General features: G+C 51.0%; 2 protein-coding genes across 7 annotated transcripts in view; one reads left to right on the plus strand and one right to left on the minus strand.

Moving 5' to 3' along the window:
* ANKRD13B (ankyrin repeat domain 13B) overlaps positions 1–11,482 on the minus strand; it is a 33,349-nt gene extending 21,867 nt beyond the window's left edge. The window contains exon 1 of one of the 2 annotated variants that reach the window (XM_028708221.2): positions 11,084–11,482. In XM_028708221.2, coding sequence (XP_028564054.2) covers positions 11,084–11,242 — 159 coding nt within the window. In that variant the 5' untranslated portion in view covers positions 11,243–11,482. The remainder of the gene's footprint in view (positions 1–11,083) is intronic. The other variant, XM_077919789.1, reaches the window with a different exon arrangement.
* An 8,626-nt stretch (positions 11,483–20,108) lies between these two features.
* The window catches only part of GIT1 (GIT ArfGAP 1), a 49,425-nt gene continuing 48,752 nt past the window's right edge, over positions 20,109–20,781 (plus strand). For 2 of the 5 annotated variants that reach the window (XM_028707419.2, XM_028707420.2), the window contains exon 1: positions 20,115–20,285. In XM_028707419.2, coding sequence (XP_028563252.2) covers positions 20,234–20,285 — 52 coding nt within the window. In that variant the 5' untranslated portion in view covers positions 20,115–20,233. Of the gene's footprint in view, positions 20,286–20,375; positions 20,393–20,781 lie in introns of those variants that run through there. The other 3 variants (XM_077919712.1, XM_077919713.1, XM_077919714.1) reach the window with 3 other exon arrangements.

A 20,781-nucleotide genomic window follows, 5' to 3' on the forward strand; every position in this document is an offset into this window, starting at 1 on the left:
CAAGAGTCTCCTCCAGCACCATAATTCAAAAGCATCAATTCTTCAGCGATCAGCCTTCTTGATGGTCCAGCTCTCACTTCCATACATCACTAATCATCATGCTTACTTATTGGCAAGTATTAAATACTGGAAACCAACAACTGGTGTTAATTTTCTGATCGGAGCAACTTTGGAATGCACGTATATAATAACACCTTTAGTCTGATGGACAGCATTAGGATCAAAATACGTTAGAACTCACGAATCTCTGGAAACAATTATGCCAGTTAGAAAGTTGTGGAATGCAATGTCTAGTAAAAATAGATTGGACACCTTTTCCCATGCTAAAATTGACTTTGTGGGGAAACCCAACTTTAAAATTGGGGGGAAGATGGTGATATGGAAAAATCGGATGGAAGGCATATTGACTTTGGACCAACTGATAGATGATAAAATTTTAACATACATTGTCTTAAGAGATAAATAATCTATTGGCTGTAACCCAACAGCTTATTTACATTTGCTAACAACCTTGTTTGGACCAGCAGAACTTAACAATGTCTGAGACAACAGAAATGTGTCTTCTTAAATGCCTGCATAAGCCTAGCGAAATACAAGCTTTCAGAATCTCTAGTGGCAGAGGGTTCCACAGGACTAGGCCAATGGCAGCAAAGGCTCAGTTTCTTGATGCTGTCAAAAGAACTTGCCAACTTGGGGAATGACTTACAATGTTCCTGCGCGTGATCTCAGTGATATCACTGAGGTTCACAAGGTACCTTGAACCTAAGTTGCTCAGGGATTTGTAAATTAATACAAAGACCTTGAGCCTGGCTTGGTAATAGATGGACAACAGCCAATGGTGCGAGGCTCCTGAGAGCCAAGCTGCCTCTCTCAGGGTTCGAATCCTGCCAGGGCAGGTGTCGGATACGGTTCCCTCGAGGGGGGAATCTGCAAAGAGGCGGCGACAATCTCTCCTCCTGTTTGTTCTGTGTCGTGACACAGCTTTGACGGCTGCCTTCTTGCCTGCATTGGATCTGCGCTCTTTTGAGAGCTGCCCCCCGGAAAGGATGCTGGGTGATGCAAGGCAGAGGATAAATTTTGCAGAAAACAAATGATTCTTTTCTCCACCTCCCCACACCCTGCCGTGCCACAGAGGGGGGCCGGAAAAGCTGTGCTTTATTTGCATTTTTCCAGGTACCAGGAGGAAACTATACAAATCTGCGGACTGAGGATTGTGTGATGTTTGCATCAGCTGAGTCACTCAGCCACCGTGTACTTGTTTACTCAGAAGTCAGCCTCACTCTGCTCAAAGGGGCTGACTCCCCAACAATATTATTATTATTGTTGTTGTTGTTAGTCGTTTAGTCGTGTCCTCCGGAACGAATTAAGTTCTTAACCCGAAGTACCACTGTATATAGGATGCAGGCGGTGCTGTGGTCTAAACCACAGAGCCTAGGGCTTGCCGATCAGAAGGTCGTCGGTTTGAATCCCTGCAACAGGGTGAGCTCCCATTGCTCGGTCCCTGCTCCTGCCAACCTAGCAGTTTGAAAGCAAGTCAAAGTGCAAGTAGATAAATAGGTACCGCTCCGGCGGGAAGGTAAACGGCATTTCTGTGCGCTGCTCTGGTTCGCCAGAAGCGGCTTAGTCATGCTGGTCACATGACCTGGAAAAACTGACTGAGGACAAACGCCAGCTCCCTCGGCCTGTAAAGCGAGATGAGCGGCACAACCCCAGAGTCGGTCACGACTGGACCTCATGGTCAGGGGTCCCTTTACCTTTACCTTTACAGTATCCTTTGGGAGACGAGGCGACCAGAATATGTACACTAGGGTTGCCATATTTCAAACAGTGAAAATCCGGGCAGAAAAGTTGTTGAGCTATTTATTTATTTATTTTGCACACACACACACACACAAAATCTGCTTTGGAGCTATTTTTTAGGGGAAAGTGGCAAAAAAAGGCACCGCTGACACGGGCTGCCATAAGTCCAGATTTTCCTGGACGCTTTCCCAATTTTCGCCCAGACACTGCTGCAGATTGCAGTATTCCGAATATGTCCAGGAACATCCGGACCTATGGCAGCCCTACTTGTACACAATAGCCTAATACAGTGTCTTTCGTGGCTCGAAAGCAGAGCTCAGCCCTGACTCCCACACCCCAATATCCACTCCCCAGGGTGTGACTTCACAAGTCCTTGGCTTCTTTTGCCTCACCTGCAACACACCTCTTCCCTCCCGTCTGTCCCAGAAGCTGAAATAATCCCTGGTGCCATCTTCCACTCCCACCAGCCACCGCTGGAAGATCTGTTGTTTCCCTTTAATTACAAACCTTTTTCATTAAAGTAATTAAAAGAGCGTGGCACTGAGAGAGAGAGAATCTCCCTCTCAAGTTTCAATTAACTCTCCTCGCTCCTTAGACAAAACGAAATTGTGTGCTTTGATTGATTTGTCCTCTCGGAAAGAGTGTAGCGAGGGGTGGGCACTCTGTACATGCTCAGAAGCTTTCGCCTTCTGGCAGGCCTGCTTCCCAATGTCCAGCGTGGGGCCCACCAGTGGGAAGAGGCCTCCTTCCTAGACCTGAACATCACTTGGTCTCAAGTCTTAGGAGCAAGTCAAACCAGAACTCTGAAATATTCCTCCCAAGTTACTAGCCCCTTTGATCTGGAAAATACTTTTCCCCTCCCACACTAAGATACGTGGGATCTTAGATGGCTGACTTTAATGGGGGACCTCATAGGGTGGGGTCAGTTTGTTTGGAATAAGAATTCTGGTTCCCCCAGGCAGCTCTTCGGTGAATCCATTTCTAAGATAAGGAAATTAATCCACCTGATCTCAGCTCTATTTGCAGTTATGCAAATTTGGAATCATCCTCTACAGATAACAGACAGCGGCCTTAAAATAACGAACAGCAAAAAGGGGAGGGAGGAGGAAGCATGAATCAATAAGTGTTCTGAGAAGTTCTGCTTTTATTATTTTTTTTTATATTTTATTTAGGGTTTTCTTGTTTTACAGAAGTGTAACGCCTCACATTTCCCCCCCCCCCCCATGTAACATTTTTACAAATCCGTTTCATTTGTTGAGGCATTAGGGGGAGAAAAAAGAAAAGGAAAAAAAATGAAAGGGGGGTGGAGGGAGGGGAGATGGATGGGGGTGGGGTCGGGTAGCGGTGTTTCTATTATGCTTAATGTGTGTAGAGTTTGGTGTCAGCGTTGTTTGTGTTGTTCACTTGTGTTCCTTTGGTGGTGAGAGAGGTTGGGGTTGGCCTAGGGCAGTGTTTCCCAACCTTTTTTGGGCAAAGGCACACTTGTTTCATGAAAAAAATCTCGAGGCACACCACCATTACAGCCCCGTGACGTCAGCGCGCAGCGTCACGCCGGGAGGGACGCACGAAAGTGTAAGATTCAATTTTTTCCCTCCCCCTTGCCTTCCTTCTGTGCCAACCGCCAAAAAGCCAAGAATCGCGGGACCGCCGGCGGAGGGGGGGAGGGCGAGCGGAGGCAGCGGCGAGCCCCGTTCCTCCCCATCCGCCCCATTCCGTGCAAGGAGCGCGAACAGGTGTGAGAAGGGGGTCAAACCTGCGGGTCGGCGCCGGGGAACCTCCAAGCTTTGGGGGTGGGGGGGAGGAGGCAGCAAAGCGAGGCAGGAAGGAGAGCGCGGCTTGGCGAAGTACTCGGCGGCGAAGGCCAGCAGGTCCGGCGGCCGGTGCCGCAGCACCTCCACCGTGTAGCCCTGCAGCAGCTCAGTCAGACCCGGCGGGATCTCGATGCTCATCTTGTAGCCGAGGCGCGCGGGAGACTCAACGGACGGGCCCGGGGGAGAGAGAGAGAGAGAGAGACACGACGGAAAGAGAGCAGGAGTCCCTGCTCGCCGTCGCCACCGCTACAACTACTGTGGCGGTTGGTCGTGGTCGCCGCCGCCGCCGCCCACCTCTATCTATCTCTCCCCCTCAGCTTTCTACGCGGGCCTCGAGCCGGAGGTGGGGGGTGGCCGCCGCCGCTTTCTCCGCCTCCACGTCCTGCCTCCTCCTCCTCGAGCCCTCCGTCAGCCCTGAGGGAACCGCCGCGCTCGCGCCGCCGCTCTCTGACACGCGAGAAAGAGAAAGGAACGGAGCAGCAGGGTAGTCGGGGGAAGGAGGGGTCGGAATGGAAGCGCGAGGCGAGCTGCGCATGCCCAGCAGGAAGCGGCGGAGAACGCCACAGAGAGAGAGAGAGAGAAGCAAGGGAGGGCGGGGAGTGGGCGGGAACACGCTTCATGCGTCACAATAACGGACAAGAGGCACTCGAGGGATAGATTAGGACCTAATTTGACTTTTACAAAAAAAAAAAAAAAAAATCTTTCGAATTTTCCCCACGGCACACCAGGCAACATCTCACGGCACACTAGTGTGCCGCGGAACAGTGGTTGGGAAACACTGGCCTAGGGTGTGATTGTTTGCTTGTGATAGGCTGTGGTGATCTTTGTTTTCGTGTGTGAGTGAGGTGGGTGGGTGTTTTGGATCAGGTTAGCCATATTGATTTGTATGCTGTTGGTGGATTATTGTCATTGTCCTGTTGGACTGTGTGTGTGATAAAGGGGAGCCATACCAGGGTGAAGGTGTCTTCTTCAGTTTGTCCCCGTGTCAGTTTCAGTTTATTGCTTAGCTTTTCTAGTAGGGCTGTTTCCCATACTATTTGGTACCATTGGTCCATGCTTACTCCTGACAGGTCTCTCCAGTGTCTGGTTATGGTGTTTCTGGCTGCTGAAAGTAGGTGGGTTATGAGTTCTTTGTGGTATAAATGGGCATTGTTGTCTTGGAAGATGTTTAGTAGGGCTAATTCTGGGGTGATATCTAATACTTGTTTAGTTATTTTACATATTTCTCGTATGGCTGTTGCCCAGAATAGTTGGATTTTGGAGAAGTTCTGCTTTTATAAAGCAGGAAAGTGAACCTGGGGCTTAGGAACCATTTGCCAGGCAAATCAGAAATAATTCTGGTGTGAAAAGTAATTAGGAAAAAGATGAAGAGGAGGAAGAAGAAGTTCAGCAAACAGAGCATAGTTTCCACTAAGTCTCAGAGTCTGTGCAGAGTGCATTCCTCACCCAAGGCATTAACTAATGTCAGTCCACTTCCATGTATCTCACAATACAAGAACATTGCGGGGTGGGGTGGGGGACCCAGTAAAATTGGCAGTTAGTCAACAGCAGAATTGGGGGGGGGGGTAATTTATTCAGGAAAGCACGCTTTAAAAGACTTCACAAGAAGTTGTGTCAACTGCTAGATTAAATGGGAGGGGGGGGAGGGTGACATAAATTTATGGAGGAGCAGATCTCTATCCTTGGCTACAACGGCTAAGTAGAGCCTCCATACCCAGAGCAAGTCTACCTGAGTACCAGACACAGAAGAACAAACAACAGGAGAATGCTTCTGTTTCTCCTGGGCACATTAGTGAGTTTTCCAGAAGGTCCCCAGCTGGTCTCTGATGGAAGGAGACTGGATGAATGAACCCCCCTTATAGAAAGGGTGAAACACAACCATTGTTAATAGCAGCCTCAAGGTGTATTTCAGATTCTTACTGGCCAGCACTGAATATTCGGACGCCCATCCTGGCCACCTAAGAAAGCAACTTGCGCCAACCCAAACTACAACTCCCACCAGCCTCAGTGTGCCCTGTGTTACTTTGAAATTCGGAGGGTAAGGCACATTGGGATGGAGGTGGGGGGGGAGAGAGAGAAGCCAAATTAAGAACATTGACTGCCCCCCCCAGCACAGACAAGACACCTGACGCCTCTTGGAAGCCAAACAGGAACCCAAATGCCCCTGTACGGCTCCACCCATCCTCTCCTGCCCTAGATCTACCCCTGAGAGTCAATATCATAAACCCCAAAGCTCAGAGCGTGATCTTGTTTGTTTGCCGGCAGATCCCCAGCCACGCCTCACCGCTGATCATTGTTAAGGAAAAGGGGGAAATCCGGGTGTGGCAAACACATCTCACCCGGAATTGAGGAGGTCTGGCAAACACCTCCTGAGCTGTGCCCTTAGGTGTCTGAGATTCATGCACCGGGCCCTAGATTTCAGCAGCGATGGCTCATCCATCTGTCACAAATGGGGCAGTGCCCCCACCAGACCTTAGCAGGGTGATCAAGTCAGGAGTATCCCGGACTCTGAGATTTTGGGGCCCTCACCTGAGACCTAGGGACTGCCCCAGGTGACTGTAACTTCCGTCACAGAGTACGCTGAGGACAACGTAGTCTGCGCACACTCAGAGGATGACCTCCAAACCATCCTAAATATCTTCACAGCTTACAGAATGCTTGGTCTACTGCTCAACAGCCAAAAAATCAAAGTGCTGCACCAACAAGTACAAAGTAACCCCTCTGCAGTGCCGCAAATCCAACTCAATAATGTAACCTTGGAAAGTGCTGATCACTTCTCCTACCTGGGCAGTTATCTTTCCACAAGGGCCGACACTGATGCCGAAATCCAGCATCGCCTGAGGTCTGCAAATGCAGCTTTCTTCCAATTGAAGCACACTGGGACATTCGCAGGGAAACCAAAATGCTTGTTTACAAAGCTATTTTACTATCAACCTTACTGTATTCTTGTGAAACATGGACCACTTATAAACGCCATCTTCAACTCCTCAAAAGATTCCATCAACGGTGTCTCTGAAAATTTTTACACATCACTTGGGAAGACAGGCGAACAAATGTCAGTGTACTGGAAGAAGCAAAGATCACCAGTGTCAAAGCAATGATTCTTCAACATCAGCTTCACTGGGCTGGTCATGTTGTGTGGATGCCCGACTATCGTCTTCCAAAGCAACTACTCTATTCCCAACTTAAAAATGGTAAGCATAATGCTGGTGGTCAACAAAAGAGGTTTAAAGACGCTCTCAAGGCAATTTTTTAAAAAATGTAGTATAAACAACGACAACTCGGAAACACTGGCCTGAGAGTGCTCCAATTGGAGTACAGCCTTTACCAAAGGTGTCATGGGCTTTGAAGACTCTTGGACTCAGGAAGCAAGGGAGAAACGTGCTAAGAGGAAGGCACGCTTGGCAAATCCACACCAAAATCAACACCCGCCCGGAAACCAATGTCAAAACTGTGGAAGGACATGTGGATCCAGAATTGGCCTCCACAGTCACTTACGGACTCATTGTTAAAACCGTGTTTATGGAAGACAATCTTACTCGGCTACGAGGGATCACCAAAAAAGGCGGCCCTGGAAACGGAGGTTAAGTGGGAGAGGGGTTGGACAGACCTCACAAAATGTCTATTCTAGAATTTGCAGGCTGCTGCGCTGAAGCTGGCAAGATGCATGCACAGTCTTCTTAATAAATTGTTGTTGTTATCATATGCACGCTTGTCCACTTGGAGATTCAAGCCCACCACCACCAGGAGGGTGGGATCAAGCAAACCTGGAAACTTTAGGTCAGACATGAAGATCTGCCAACACTACCCACTAACCTCAGTCCGCTGCCAGTCAGCCTCCACCTTATAGCCTTTTTGCTGCCTACCAGTTGCCAGAGCTGTCAGTTTCCTCAATTTCAGTATCACGCCTTGTAGAAGTCAGCAAGGAGGAGGATAGGGCCTGTACGGACAGCTTCATGCCAGGTAGTGTGTCCAGTGGAGGCTAGTGGCCTAGGGAGAATGGGGCACTGTTGTACCAACCTCAGTCCGTCCTCAGCCAGCCCCACACCTAACAGCCTTTTTGCTGCCTGCCAGTCAATAGGGCAGTCAGCTTCTTCCTCAATTTCAGTATCACGCCTTGTCGAAGTCAGCAAGGAGGAGGATAGGGCCTGTACGGAAAGCTTCCTTCCAGGTGGTGTGTCCAGTGGAGGCTGGTTGTTTAGGGCGAATGGGGCACTGCCCTCCCAATCTCACTCCTCCCTCAGCCAGCCCCACACCTAACTGCATTCTTACTTACTGCCTGCCAGTCTCTGGGGCTGCCAGCTTCCTCCTCAATCTGTGTTGTCCCTTGTAGAACTTAGTAGGGATGAAGAAGATGGGGTCAAAACTAGAATGTGTTGCCTCCTAATATCCTGGACCCCATCCTACAACATTCCATAAGACTGCAATCCTATATAAGTTAACAGGGGGGGGGGATTCCCATTATTTACAGGTAATTTTCTCCCGCAGCACTTGGATGTATCGTTGATATTATCTGGTTAACTGGAGATGAACGCAGCACACACATCCCTTAATACAAGGATGGCAAAGGTGAGGTTTCTTCGACACTAAGGGTCCAGCAGCCAGCCATTGCAACTTTCCCCGGCCTGGTGCCCTCCTACAACTCCCATCTGCCTTAGCGTCTCTCGGCTGTGCTGGCTGGGGCTGATGGCAGTTGTAGTACGAAACACCTTGAGAGCACCAGGCTGGGAAAAGCTGAGCTGTTTTCTGTTGCCAGCTAAGCAGATGCCTTCGCTGTCCTTCGCTGTGGGCTTCCGGAAGTCCAGAGCTCTTCCCCAGTTCACTGCTTCCAAACTTTTCTGCAGCAGAGTATGCTTATGGGAGGGAGGAGGGGGACCATGACAGGGGCCTTCAAGGACTGTCAGACACAAGATGGAACAGAACACCTCTGGAGGAAGACGTCTCTCCCCTTCCCCTAAAGCTGAGACCCCCCATCCTTCCACCCTGGGTCTCAGACCCTGCACTGAGCAAAGCACTGAACCTCCAGGAAGCCTTGCATCCGGTTCTCACAGGTATACTTCCTCTGATTGTGGAGGTTCCACCTCTGGATATTACAGGTGCCAGAAGATGGAAAGTTTCCTTTCCTTGGAACTTGATTGCTCTCTAATGGATAGTCACACCTTGGTTGTCAAACGGAATCCGTTCCGGAAGTCCATTCGACTTTCGAAAATGTTCGACAACCAAGGCACGGCTTCCAATTGGCTGCAGGACCTTCCTGCATGCAATCAGAAGCTGCAGAAGACATTCGGCTTCCAAACAACGTGCGCAAACCAGAACACTCACTTGAGGGTTTGGGGCGTTTGGGAGCCAAAACATTCGACTCTCAAGGCGTTCAGGATCCAAGTTACGACTGTACTTACTGATCACCAAAACGATCACCCTGCCTCTCTACCAAAAGCTTGAAGCAGGCTAAATTTTATAAAATATTGTTCAGCATCTTGTTTTCAGCATCATTTGGAAGCCAAGAGAGTATTGTAAGCCTTGGGTGAAGGCTGTTGTTCTCCATCACTGTGAGGACACAGCTGTAAATACAGCTGTTCAGTTTGGAGCCAAGAGGTGCTGATAGCCTTACCCATCACAAACTAGGGTCCCTGTTTGGTTAACCCAGCAGAGCTGTTCATCTTCAGAACACAGGGGAAGCAAAGCCGGTGTGCATCTGGTCTGTACCTGGGCTGGCAGGTGTGTTGCAAGAAAGGTGAGGGACCACGGTAAGAAAATGGGAAGATTTTGTGAGTTTCAACATCATCCCAGACCACTGGCCAGACTTGCTGGGGCTGGGGAGAGTGGCAGTCCCAGAAGCTGCCTTGTCGTGACTCAGACGAACAGTCCATCTAGTTCGGTATCACCTACACTGACCGGCAGCAGCTCGCCAGGGTTTCAGGTGGTCTCTCCCAGCTCCACCTGGAGATGCTGTCCAGGGCATCTCTGCATGCCAGGCAGGTGCTGTACAGCTTTTGGAGGGCACTAGGCTGGGGAACAGAGTCCTAAAGTGGGAGTGGCTAACCTGTTAAGACTCTGGCTCCCATCAGCCCCATCCAGAACAACCAATGGTCAGGGATGATGGGAGTTGTAGTCCAAGACACACCTGGAGGGCCACAGGGTAGCCTAGGATGGAGGTGTTTGTGACGACCTCCGTGACAACAAATCAGAGGCAACCCCAGCAGAATTGGGGCTTGTCGGGACATGATTAATTTCTGAAGTGGGGCCCCAGTAATGTAGAGCAAAATAATAAATTGGGTAGCACGTAAAGTAACTATATGAACCCCAAACAAGAGTGGCTGGGGAAACCCAGCTGGATGGGAGAGGTATAAATAGCAAAATTATCATCATCATTGAATAAACTTCATAAGCAGGAAGGCTGTTTCTTCCACCCTGCAGCTTTTGCTGTTCTAGAGGAAGGAGCGCGTAGCAGGTGTGGTGGAAATGGGCACGGGATTCAGCTGAGCCGCCCCAGCATGGTGCTAGATCTCAAGTTCTTTCTCATGGGGGGGGGGGCAGGAAGGAAAGTCAGGGCTCTCCACTCCTTTGGCCACCTTGAGGCCCCATAGCCTCCAAAGAGTTGGTTCCTATTATGCTTCTGCAGCATCAAACGATCTCTGCACGTGCTCAGGTGCCCTCTTTTACTGTGCATCATGCCCACGTCTCTCTCTCTCTTTTTGAGGCATGCTTTCAAAGACAGCCCCACGGCTTTCCTCACCTTAGGGAGGATCCTGAAGGCTGCTTGCTGCCAGAGGGTTTCAGGGTGGCGGGCGGATCTGCGTGTGCCAAGCCACAGTCGCCAGTGCCAAACCCTGGTGCCAAGACTGGGGGAGAAGGCAGCAGGAGAAGGGCCCTCCGTTTGGTAGAAACCCCAGAACACTCAAGCCCCTCTATCCCCTTGCCTATTGATGCCCAAACCCCTCATAGCCCAACAGGGATGCAGGAACCGCAATATTTGTGTGTTTGTAGGAGGGGGAGCTACACCAAGAGCACCCAAACATGGGTGGCACCAGAGGGCGGGCAAGGAGCCCCCCTGCTAGACAATGAACTTGTCCCCAACTCCCCCCCCCCAATTAAAATACACTGTTATTTTTCTTTTGGGGATCTTAAAACTCCCCCACCTACTTTGCCCCTTCTGTGCCCAACAGGATTTCCCCCCTGGGGCTACCACAGCTCCCCAGTCCTCCCCGCAGCCTCTCCTCCCTCCCACACCCCAAATCATGGCTCCTTCTCCTCCCTGCCCCCCCATCCACCCCCCCTCTCTCTTGCAGAAACCGGGGGAAGCCCCTTTCCCGCGAAGGAAGGCGAGAGCGCTTCCTCGGAGCCGCGCCGGGCGCCTCCTATTGCATCAGCCCCTCTCTCCATTGTTAGGGTGGGACCCCAGGCCGCCTGCCCTCCCCTCGCCCGCCCGCCCCCCACCAAGCCCAGCCCCGCCAGCTCCCAGGGACACCCACCTGCTCGGAGCTGAGCTCGGCCTCCAGCTCGCGGGGCTGGTTGTGCCACACCAGGGAGTGGAGCGGGTACCCGGCCTCGGCGCCCTTCCTGGCACCGGGGGAGGCGGCCAGCATCCTTTTGGCACCGGGGCGAGGCCGTCGGGGGGGCTGCAGCCGCATGTGCGCCGCCGGGCCGGGCAGGAAGGAGGGAGGGAGGGAGAGGGCAAGGGCGGGGGAAACGACGCTGCGGGCCGAGCCGCGGCAGCAGCAGCAGAGGGGAGGGCGAGGGGGAGGGAGGAGGAAACGCAGGAGGAGGCGCGAGGGTGGCGCGCGGCAGGATGGAGAGGATGGGGATACCCCCCCCCCCGCGCAAACCACCGCTGCCCCCGCAGCTGCAAAGGAGAGGGGAAGCTCCTGCCTCGCCCCAGTTTGGGGGGGGGGAGGCAGACTCGGCAGCAGGGCACCATGGGACTTGTAGTCTTCCGAGGGGGCTGGCAGCGTGAGCGAGGGAGGGAGGGGGGCGCACGAGTGGCGGAACATCTGCTTTGCGCGCAGAAGGAAGGTCGCGGTGCCATCCCCGGGTGGGAAAAGGCTGCTAGCCCAACCCTTGAGAGCCGTTGCTGCCGGTCAGTGTAGACAGCACTGAAGAAGGTGGGCCATTGATCTGGCTCAATATAAGGCAGCTACGCTCCAGGGGTGCCAACGTGAATAAAATATGGGGGAGCGCAGGTAAGCCCCACCCTGCATAATCAATCGCAAGATCTGGTGCATGCACACCATTTGAATGGCAATGCCCATCCACTTCTTTTGGGGGTTGGCCCCTCAAATATCTCTGTGAAGACCCCTTGGCTCCTGGGCTTCATGTGATGCCGTTTCAAACCTTGTTCAGGCGCTTGAGTGGCATCTTGGTTTATTCGTAAAGGAAGGGCCGTGGCTCAGGGGCAGAAGACCGGACCTTGTCCCAGATTCCGCCCCCCAAACCCTGTCCGTGTAGACAGTACTGAGCCAGGTAAGCCAATGGCCTGTTCTGATGCAGGGCACCTTCCTTAGCATCACATAGCTTCCCTCATGTGGCTCTAGCTAGGTCTGGGGTGATGGCTGCACCCTGGCTCAGACCAGGCGATGTTGCTCCATTTTCCCTAGCATTGACCATTTTCACCCGCAACGGCTTCTGGGGGTCTCTAGGGCAGAGAGGGGGTCCGTCCCTCTGAAAATAAGCAGGCCCCTGTAGCTGGATCAAACCCTAAAGTCCTTTCTGTGTTGGTCATTCTTGGTTTCAACTGAGGTGAGGCATCTTGACCCTCCATATGTTGTTGACCACTGACCATGCTGTCTGAGGCTGGTGGTAGCTTTGGAGCCCAACATCTGGCAGGCTGGCAGGTTCTCCACCCTGATACAAATCCATAGCTTCTCTGCATGCAACCCCCACCGTTTGATTTCCAGACAGACATTACAGAGGAGACCATCTTATATCATGGGTGGGCTCCTTTTCCTAAAAATAAAGCAAGGGTCTAGTCCTCTTGGATCTGAATAAAGGACCAAATTAACTGAGAAATATCCTTTCCCAGTGTTGTCAACTACACTGACTGGCAGCAGCAACTTTTCTGGATTTCAGGTAGGGTTCTCTCCCAGCCCTACCTAGTGATGCCACTGGAGAATTGAATCTGGGGGGCCCTGCATGCAGCACAGATGCTCTCTATACCACAGAGCTATGACTCTTCCACTGAAAATCAAAGCAAGTTGCTAGTCCTCATGGTTCTGAATTAAAGGCTGGTTTAAACAGGAACGGGATGCAGTTGGCGCTGTGGGTTAAACCACAGAGCCTAGGGCTTGTCGATCAGAAGGTCGGTGGTTGGAATCCCCGCAACGGGGTGAGCTCCCATTGCTCGGTCCCAGCTCCTGCCAACCTAGCAGTTCGAAAGCACATCCAAGTGCAAGTAGATAAATAGGTACCGCTCCGGCGGGAAGGTAAACGGCGTTTCCGTGCGCTGCTCTGGTTCGCCAGAAGAGGCTTAGTCATGCTGGCCACATGACCCGGAAAAACTGTACGCCGGCTCCCTCGGCCAATAAAGCAAGATGAGCGCCGCAACCCCAGAGTCGGCCACGACTGGACCTAATGGTCAGGGGTCCCTTTACCTTTTACCTTTAAACAGGAACGCTGTAAGCTGCCTTGTACAGAGTTAGGTCATTGGCCGATCTAGCTGCAAGGCAGTACAAGAACAACATGAGCGCAGGCAAGGAGATCCTGAATATTTCCCCACCCTCAGTCCCAGAATTGTTAGGGGCTGCTTTAAGACCAGGGACACGAGGTGCCCTGTGCCAGACTTTAGAGGTTGCAGGTGGAGCGGCCAGGTTCAAGGGGTGGTCGGGAGAGAGATGGGGCAGCGCTGGCTGGAAGGATGGGTGTCATCATCTGCCATTTAGACCAGCTGCCCAGTCTGCTGCTGTGCTCTCTACATGGTCAGCAGAGAGAGAGAGAAAATAACCGGCTGCCAAGAGATTGCTTAGTCATGCAGGTGGGTAATCTCTGCAAGGAGTGTGGAATCTTGCAAGCAGAGTGAGGGTTCCTTCCAGGATCGGACCACAGCCTGAATCCCAGGTGCAGGACAGCTGCAATTCCAGAGTGAGAATGACAAAGGAGGAACTTCCTAGACAAAGGCACAAGGGGGAGCCCTTGTGGGATAGTGGTTACAGTCTCAGGCTAGGGTTAGGAAGGTAAAGGTAAAGGGACCCACAAAGTGCAAGTAGATAAATAGGTACCACTCTGGCGGGAAGGTAAACGCCATTTCTGTGTGCTGCTCTGGTTCGCCAGAAGCGGCTTAGTCATGCTGGCCACATGACCCGGAAGCTGTACGCCGGCTCCCTCGGCCAATAAAGTGAGATGAGCGCCGCAACCCCAGAGTCGGCCACGACTGGACCTAATGGTCGGGGTCCCTTTACCTTTACCTTACCCCTGATTGTTAGGTCCAGTCATGGATGACTCTGGGGTTGCGTGCTCATCTCGCTCTATAGGCAGAGGGAGCTGACATTTGTCTGAAGACAGTTTTTCCGGGTCATGTGGCCAGCATGACTAAGCCACTTCTGGTGAACCAGAGCAGCGCACGGAAACGCCGTTTACCTTCCCGCCGGAGCGGTACCTATTTATCTACTTGCACTTTGACGTGCTTTCAAACTGCTAGGTTGGCAGGAGCAGGGACCGAGCAACAGGAGCTCACCCCGTCGCAGGGATTTGAACCGCCGACCTTCTGATCAGCAAGCCCTAGGCTCTCTGGTTTGGACCACAGCACCACCCACGTCATATATATATATATATATATATATATATATATATATATATATGCAGGTTTTGGTGTTCTCGGGTGTCTTCCCGTGTAAAAGTTGGGGTGTCTAGGCGACGTTTCGACGAGGTCTCACTCGTCATCTTCAGGCTGGTGCTTTCGGCTTCTTGTTACTGGAACAGAGCAGGATCTCAGTGTTTGAGTTCCTATAAATACTGTGATGGGGTGTGGTGTATAGCCTCCAATGTTCTGGGCAGAGAGGAAGTTCCCAGGCTAGTGTGCCTTTTCTTCTTTTGTTCCTTAATTGCTTGAGGGATATCTTGAGTGATTTCTTGAGTGGTATCCTGAGTACCACTTAGGTGGGTCATTAGGTGTGGATTAGTTGCTAAAGCCTTTGTGTCTTGACCTCTTGAACTTTGTGAAGAGTTTTTCTGAGAAGTTTTTTGTGCTCTGGCTTGGCTTCGTGTATAGGGGCGAGTTGTGGTTTTGTGGCCTGTGCCAGCCAGATCTGTGTAGGGATTGCAGGGGGGTGCAGCATCCGGAGGTGCCACCATGGTTTGGCTACTGGATGGTGTCTGTAATTTATCTGTGGAGAGGGTCTGGGTTTGTGTCTGGTGTGGTTGATTGGTGATGGCGTTCTGTGTGCCTCTGGATCTGGTGTCAGTTTTTGTGGGGAGGGCTAATTTCCAGATGTCTGGCAAGCGGGATGTGTCGTCACGCTTGTTCATGTTGTGAGGGTGTTTCTCTATCTCGATGGCTTCCATGATTATTCTCTTGTGGTGATGTTCCATGTTAGAGAGCAATTTGGAATCTGCAAAATTAATTTCGTGTCCTGTTTCTTTCATGTGTTGGAAAAGAGAGGAAGTTTTTTCTTCTTTTTTGACGGCATTCTTGTGTTCTGCGATACGTGCATTTATTCGTCTGTTTGTTTGTCCAATGTACGTGGCTGGGCAGACTTTGCAGGGTATTTCATAGACCCCTTGGTTTTCCAACTGGATTTTATCCTTGGGGTTTCTGAGGATATTGGCTATTTTTTGGTTGGCGCAAAAGGCTGTTTTGATATTGTGTTTATGGAGGATTTTGCTAATTTTATCTGTAGTGCCCTTGATATAAGGAAGGAGGGCCATGCCATTGTTTTCTTCTGTGTCTTGGTTTTTGGGGGGTGTTTCTTTTTGGATTAGTTTCGTAACCCTGTTTTGCTGGTATCCATTGGCAATTAACACATTTGAGAGATTCTGTAACTCAGTTGTCAAGTGGTCTTTGTCAGCCAGGCGTTTGGTTCTGGAGATGAGAGTCTTGGCTACGGAGTTTATTTGTGCAGGGTGGTGGTGTGATTGTGCATGTAAGTAGCGGTTGGTGTGTGTTTTTTTCCGGTAGATAGTGTGTCCTAGGGAGCCATCAGGTTTTTTGTAGATTAGGACGTCAAGGAAGGGAAGTTGGTTGTTGGCTTCTATTTCCATAGTGAATTGTATTTTGGGGTGTAGGCTGTTGAGATGTGTGAGGAAGCTGTCCAGTTTTTCCTTCCCGTGTGGCCAAATTACAAAGGTGTCGTCAACATATCTGAGCCAAAGTTTGGGTTTGTGTTCTGACTTGTCTAAAGCATTGGTTTCAAAGTGTTCCATGTACAGGTTTGCGATGACCGGTGAGAGGGGTGATCCCATAGGTGCTCCTTCTATCTGTTTGTATCTTTGTCCATTGTGGATGAAGTACGTGTTGGTTAGGCAGTGGTTGGTCAGGTCCAAGATGTATTCGGGGGGATTGTATTTGTTTTGAATGGCTGTCAAGGCTTCATTAATGGGCACTTGTGTGAAGAGAGATACAACATCGAAGCTCACAAGTAGGTCATTGGGATGTAGGTTTTGTTTCTTTATTGTTTCTATGAACTGGAAGGAGTTTGGAACGTGTGAAGAGATGGATTCTGCATAGGGCTGAAGTTGCTTGGCGAGAAATTTAGCGAGATTTTGTAGAGGTGAGCCTATGGAGCTGACTATTGGTCTGAGTGGTGTTCCTTCTTTGTGTATCTTGGGGAGGCCGTAGAGTTTGGGGCATCTGGATGATTTTTCTCTGGGGATGATTCTTAGCTGGATTTCTTCACTGATAGGAGAGGCTTTTATTTTGGATTTGGTGGTTTTTTCCAGATAGGTGGTGGGATCTGTTTTTATAGGTTGGTAGGTAGGGTCTTGGAGTAGATTTGATAGTTTTGCTTGGTAGTCCGATGTGTTCATCACAACAGTGGCATTACCTTTGTCTGCTGGGAGAATGATTATGTTGTTGTCTTTCCTCAGGTTGGTGAGTGCTTTCTGTTCTTCTTTGTGTAAATTGCTTCTGGGTGGTTTGCTGGAGCAGAGGATGTTGGTGACTTCAAGTCTGATTTTATTGGCTTCATCTGGGTTGATTTTGGTTAGGCTAGCTTCGACTCCGCATATGATGTTTTCCGTGGGGATGCGTCTCGGGGCGACTGCAAAGTTGAAACCTTTGGAGAGTACTTTGGTTTCAGTTGAGGTGAGGATCCTGTCTGATATGTTATGTACTGTTTGTTTCATGGGTTGTTGTGGAGGTTGGCTGGGCTTCTGGCGTTTCTCTAGTTTGTGGAGTTTGTTGGTGTGTGTGTCTGTCTTATGTGAGGTCTCCGTTTCAGCTCTCCAGACGGCTAGTTGTTTGCATTTGTCCCAGAGTGCAGGGTGGATTTTGTTACAGAGTTTGAGGTGAAGAGTGAGCAGATCTTTGTTGGTTTGGTTTAGTAGGTATCTTTTCTTGTGTAGTTCGTTTCTGATTAGGGATAGTTCAGTTCGTTTCAGGATCCTTTCGGTAGCTGGGGTTTTAGAGTGGAATTTAAGTTGGAAGCATGTGGGAATTAAGTTGTTGTCTCGGCAGTTGCGTAGGAACAAGAGATCACATAAGATGGTGGCTCTTCGGATTTCTAGTTTCTCGTAGGTTCTTGTCAGCTGGAAGGTTTCCTCCCCGTAGAGGTGAGATATTTGCTTTCGTAGATTTTCACGGGTACATGAATGCAGGTTTTGGTGTTCTCGGGTGTCTTCCCGTGTAAAAGTTGGGGTGTCTAGGCGACGTTTCGACGAGGTCTCACTCGTCATCTTCAGGCTGGTGCTTTCGGCTTCTTGTTACTGGAACAGAGCAGGATCTCAGTGTTTGAGTTCCTATAAATACTGTGATGGGGTGTGGTGTATAGCCTCCAATGTTCTGGGCAGAGAGGAAGTTCCCAGGCTAGTGTGCCTTTTCTTCTTTTGTTCCTTAATTGCTTGAGGGATATCTTTTACACGGGAAGACACCCGAGAACACCAAAACCTGCATTCATGTACCCGTGAAAATCTACGAAAGCATATATATATATATATATATATATGGTGTACAATACATGGGAAAGCTTAATATAACATGGTATAAAATCACTAATCACATCATAACATGAGTAATCAAATACAACAGGAGTGCTAATGGTAAAAAATAAAAATAAAAAACAGGCTTTAGGGGCCAACAAAACGTATGTGCACAGAGAGATGTTTTCAGGAGTTCAGGGTGAAAAAGGCGCCACCAACTCCACGAGGATGCCAGCATGGCTAATGGGCAGTGTCAAGGAAACTGTCTAAGAAGCAAGAAGGTGCCCTTTAGAAAACTTTCCTGAGCAAGGAGAAGAAAAGGGAAAGCAAAATTGAGGAAAAATAATAATGTAAGTTAGTGAGAAAGCAAATAAAATATTTTTTTGAAAAATGATGGGATATTGTTTTAAAATGCCAGGCCCGATAATATATATTTAAATAGAGGCAGGAAAATGGAAAGGGAAGTAGTTGGACAACTGGTAAAGGAAGATTACAGGCAGGATGAATGAATACTTTGTGGCTGTCTTCACCGCAAAAGATGTAGGGCAGATATTTGTGGCTGAGCTGGCAAAGGAGTCTGAAGAACTGACCTGGGCAGTGGTGACAAGAGATGGAATTCTAGGCCTTTCTTTTGTTAAAAACATAATAACAATAAAATAATTGGGTCCAGGCAGCATCTGTAGATCGGGAGAGCTGCAGGTTCTACACTTCTGGTTTACTGGCAGCTGGTTCATAGAGAACATCTAAAATGGAGCCTGCATGTCCAAGAGCAGTGTGCCTCTGAGTACGCAGGGGACAAAGGAGACAGCGGTGGCCGCCATGCCTTGTGGGTTGGAAGCAGGGTGCTCTAAACGGTGGAACTCCCTCCCACAAGAAGGAGCGATGGCCCCCTACTTGGATGGATTTAAGAGAGATTTAGACAAATTCATGGAGGAGAAGGGATTCTGTGCTCCCTCCTCTGTCGGAGACAGTAAATGCATCTGGATACCAGTTGCGGGGAGAGTGGCTGTTGTGCTCAGGTCTTGCTGTCTTCATTTGACATTGCTTGCTGCCAGCGATAGTGGCATTCAGTCCAATCTGCCACCAGGCTGGCCAGTGACAAAGGGATACTGGGCTAGATCAGGGCTGCTCTTATATCCATTTCTATCACAGCATCTTCACTCTCCATTCGCCATCACTGACAACAGCAAGTGGCCCAATCTTGCACCTGGTTGGCTACAGTAAGAGAGGATGCCAGGCTAGATGGGCCTGATCCTTGGGCCTGATCCAGCAGCCAGGCTGTCTCCTGATGTTCTTCTGGTCAGATCCACGAGGGCAGACTTTGGCTGCTGTCCAAAGCACACTTCCTTACTGGGGCTTTGGCTAGTTAGGTTTCTGAGATCATGCAAATGGTACTGAGATGAATATTTAGAAGGCAACGAATAAATCAGTGATGATAACAATAATTATGATGAAAATAACAGAATCATAGAGTTGGAAGGAAACCAAAAGATCACCTTTTGGTTTCCAATGCAGGAATCACAGCTAATACTGCAGTTTTAGCCTCTATTGTGGGCCTTATCCTTACCACGGGGTGTGGCAAGATTGGTCCTTTCAACTCCATTGTTGGATCAACGCTTTTAGGAAATGTTTCGTGGGCTTTCTTTTTAATCTCCCATTCAAGTTCACCTGTTTAGTATTTCATCTTCTTGTTTACATTTGGCTGTGCCCAATGTCATCCCTACTCGGAGCAGGCCCATTAAAGTTAATAGGCATAACTCAATCAGTTCCGTTGCTTTCCATGGGTCTGCGGAGAGCATAACTTAATTTGATACAACCCCCCTTTTCTTTGTAGAAAGAGACAAATATTGTTGATGTTGTTATCCCACATTTTCCCCAGCCCGGGACTGGAGGCAGCTTACACAAACCCAAACAGCTAAAACGGAAGAGAATTGTTAGAAAGCAAATAAACTCGAGCAGAATTGAAACAGTACACAATAATGATACATTTATTTAGATAATAATAATAATAATAAACGAATGAAATACACCCCGACTAAAATGGAACCCTCCCCTCAGAGCGCTCCTGAGCATGTGCAAAGAGCCCGACCCGAGGCTCCTGCCCTGCAAAGTCAAGGCGTTTCTGCTGCGCGCATCCACTCTCCCCGAGGAGGAAAGGACCCAGATGTCCTGAGCTCCAGAAGCCAGGATCCCTCTCCGGGTGGCGCCCCTCGCTCCCTCCCTCTTTCCGCGGGTCTGGAAGGGACCCAGGCGTCCCGGCGCGGCTGCTCCCGGGGACCCAGGCGTCCTGCTTCCTCCTCCTCCTCGTTCCCGGCGAGGTCGCGCCTGGCTGCGCCCTCCCGCCGCGCGCCTCGCTCCGCCTCCGGAGGGCCGGCCTTGCGCGCCCGCCCGCCTGGCTTCTTCCTGCAGGAGGAGGCGCAGGAGGCGGCTGCTGCTGGCGCTGCTGCTGCTGCTGGTGCTGCTGCTGCCCCCGCCGCCGCCGCGCTGAGCCCCGGAGCCCGGCGGCCGAGGGAGCCCGGCGCCGGCGGGGTGGTCGCGGCGCGCGGCGCCCGCTCAGGATGTCGCGCAAGGTGCCCCGCGCGGAGGTGTGCGCCGACTGCAGCGCCCCAGGTGAGCCCGGCGGCGCCGGGAAGGCGGGCGGGGAAGGAAGGCGGGGAAGGCGGGGCCGGGCCTGCAGCACCAGCTCGGGCGCCCGATCCGACGCCACCGGCCGCCAGGTAGGGCCAGCGCCGCGGCCGGGCCTGCTGCTCCCGCTGCGGCTGCGGGGAGACCAGCGCGGAGCCTCGCCGGGGAGAGAAAGGCGAGCCCTCGGGCTGCCTGGCTGGCGGCGCCCCCACCGCGGGGACCCAGGCGCCCCCATCGGCCCCCGGGAAGAGGACCCAGGCGTCCTGGCGCACCGCACCCCACCCCTACAAACGCCAGGGAGAGGACCCAGGCGCCCTGGTGCCCGCACCCCAGTGGATACACCTGGAGCCAGGTGTCCTGGTGACCCCCTCCCCCGTAAACACCGGGAATAGGACCCAGGCGTCCCACCCCAATTGAGGCACTGGGAATATGAGCCGGCCATTCTCTTCCCCATAGAAATATGAGGAATAGGACCCACCTC

The sequence above is a fragment of the Podarcis muralis genome, chromosome 15 (genome assembly GCF_964188315.1).
Source record: "Podarcis muralis chromosome 15, rPodMur119.hap1.1, whole genome shotgun sequence".
NCBI classification, from domain to species: domain Eukaryota; kingdom Metazoa; phylum Chordata; class Lepidosauria; order Squamata; family Lacertidae; genus Podarcis; species Podarcis muralis.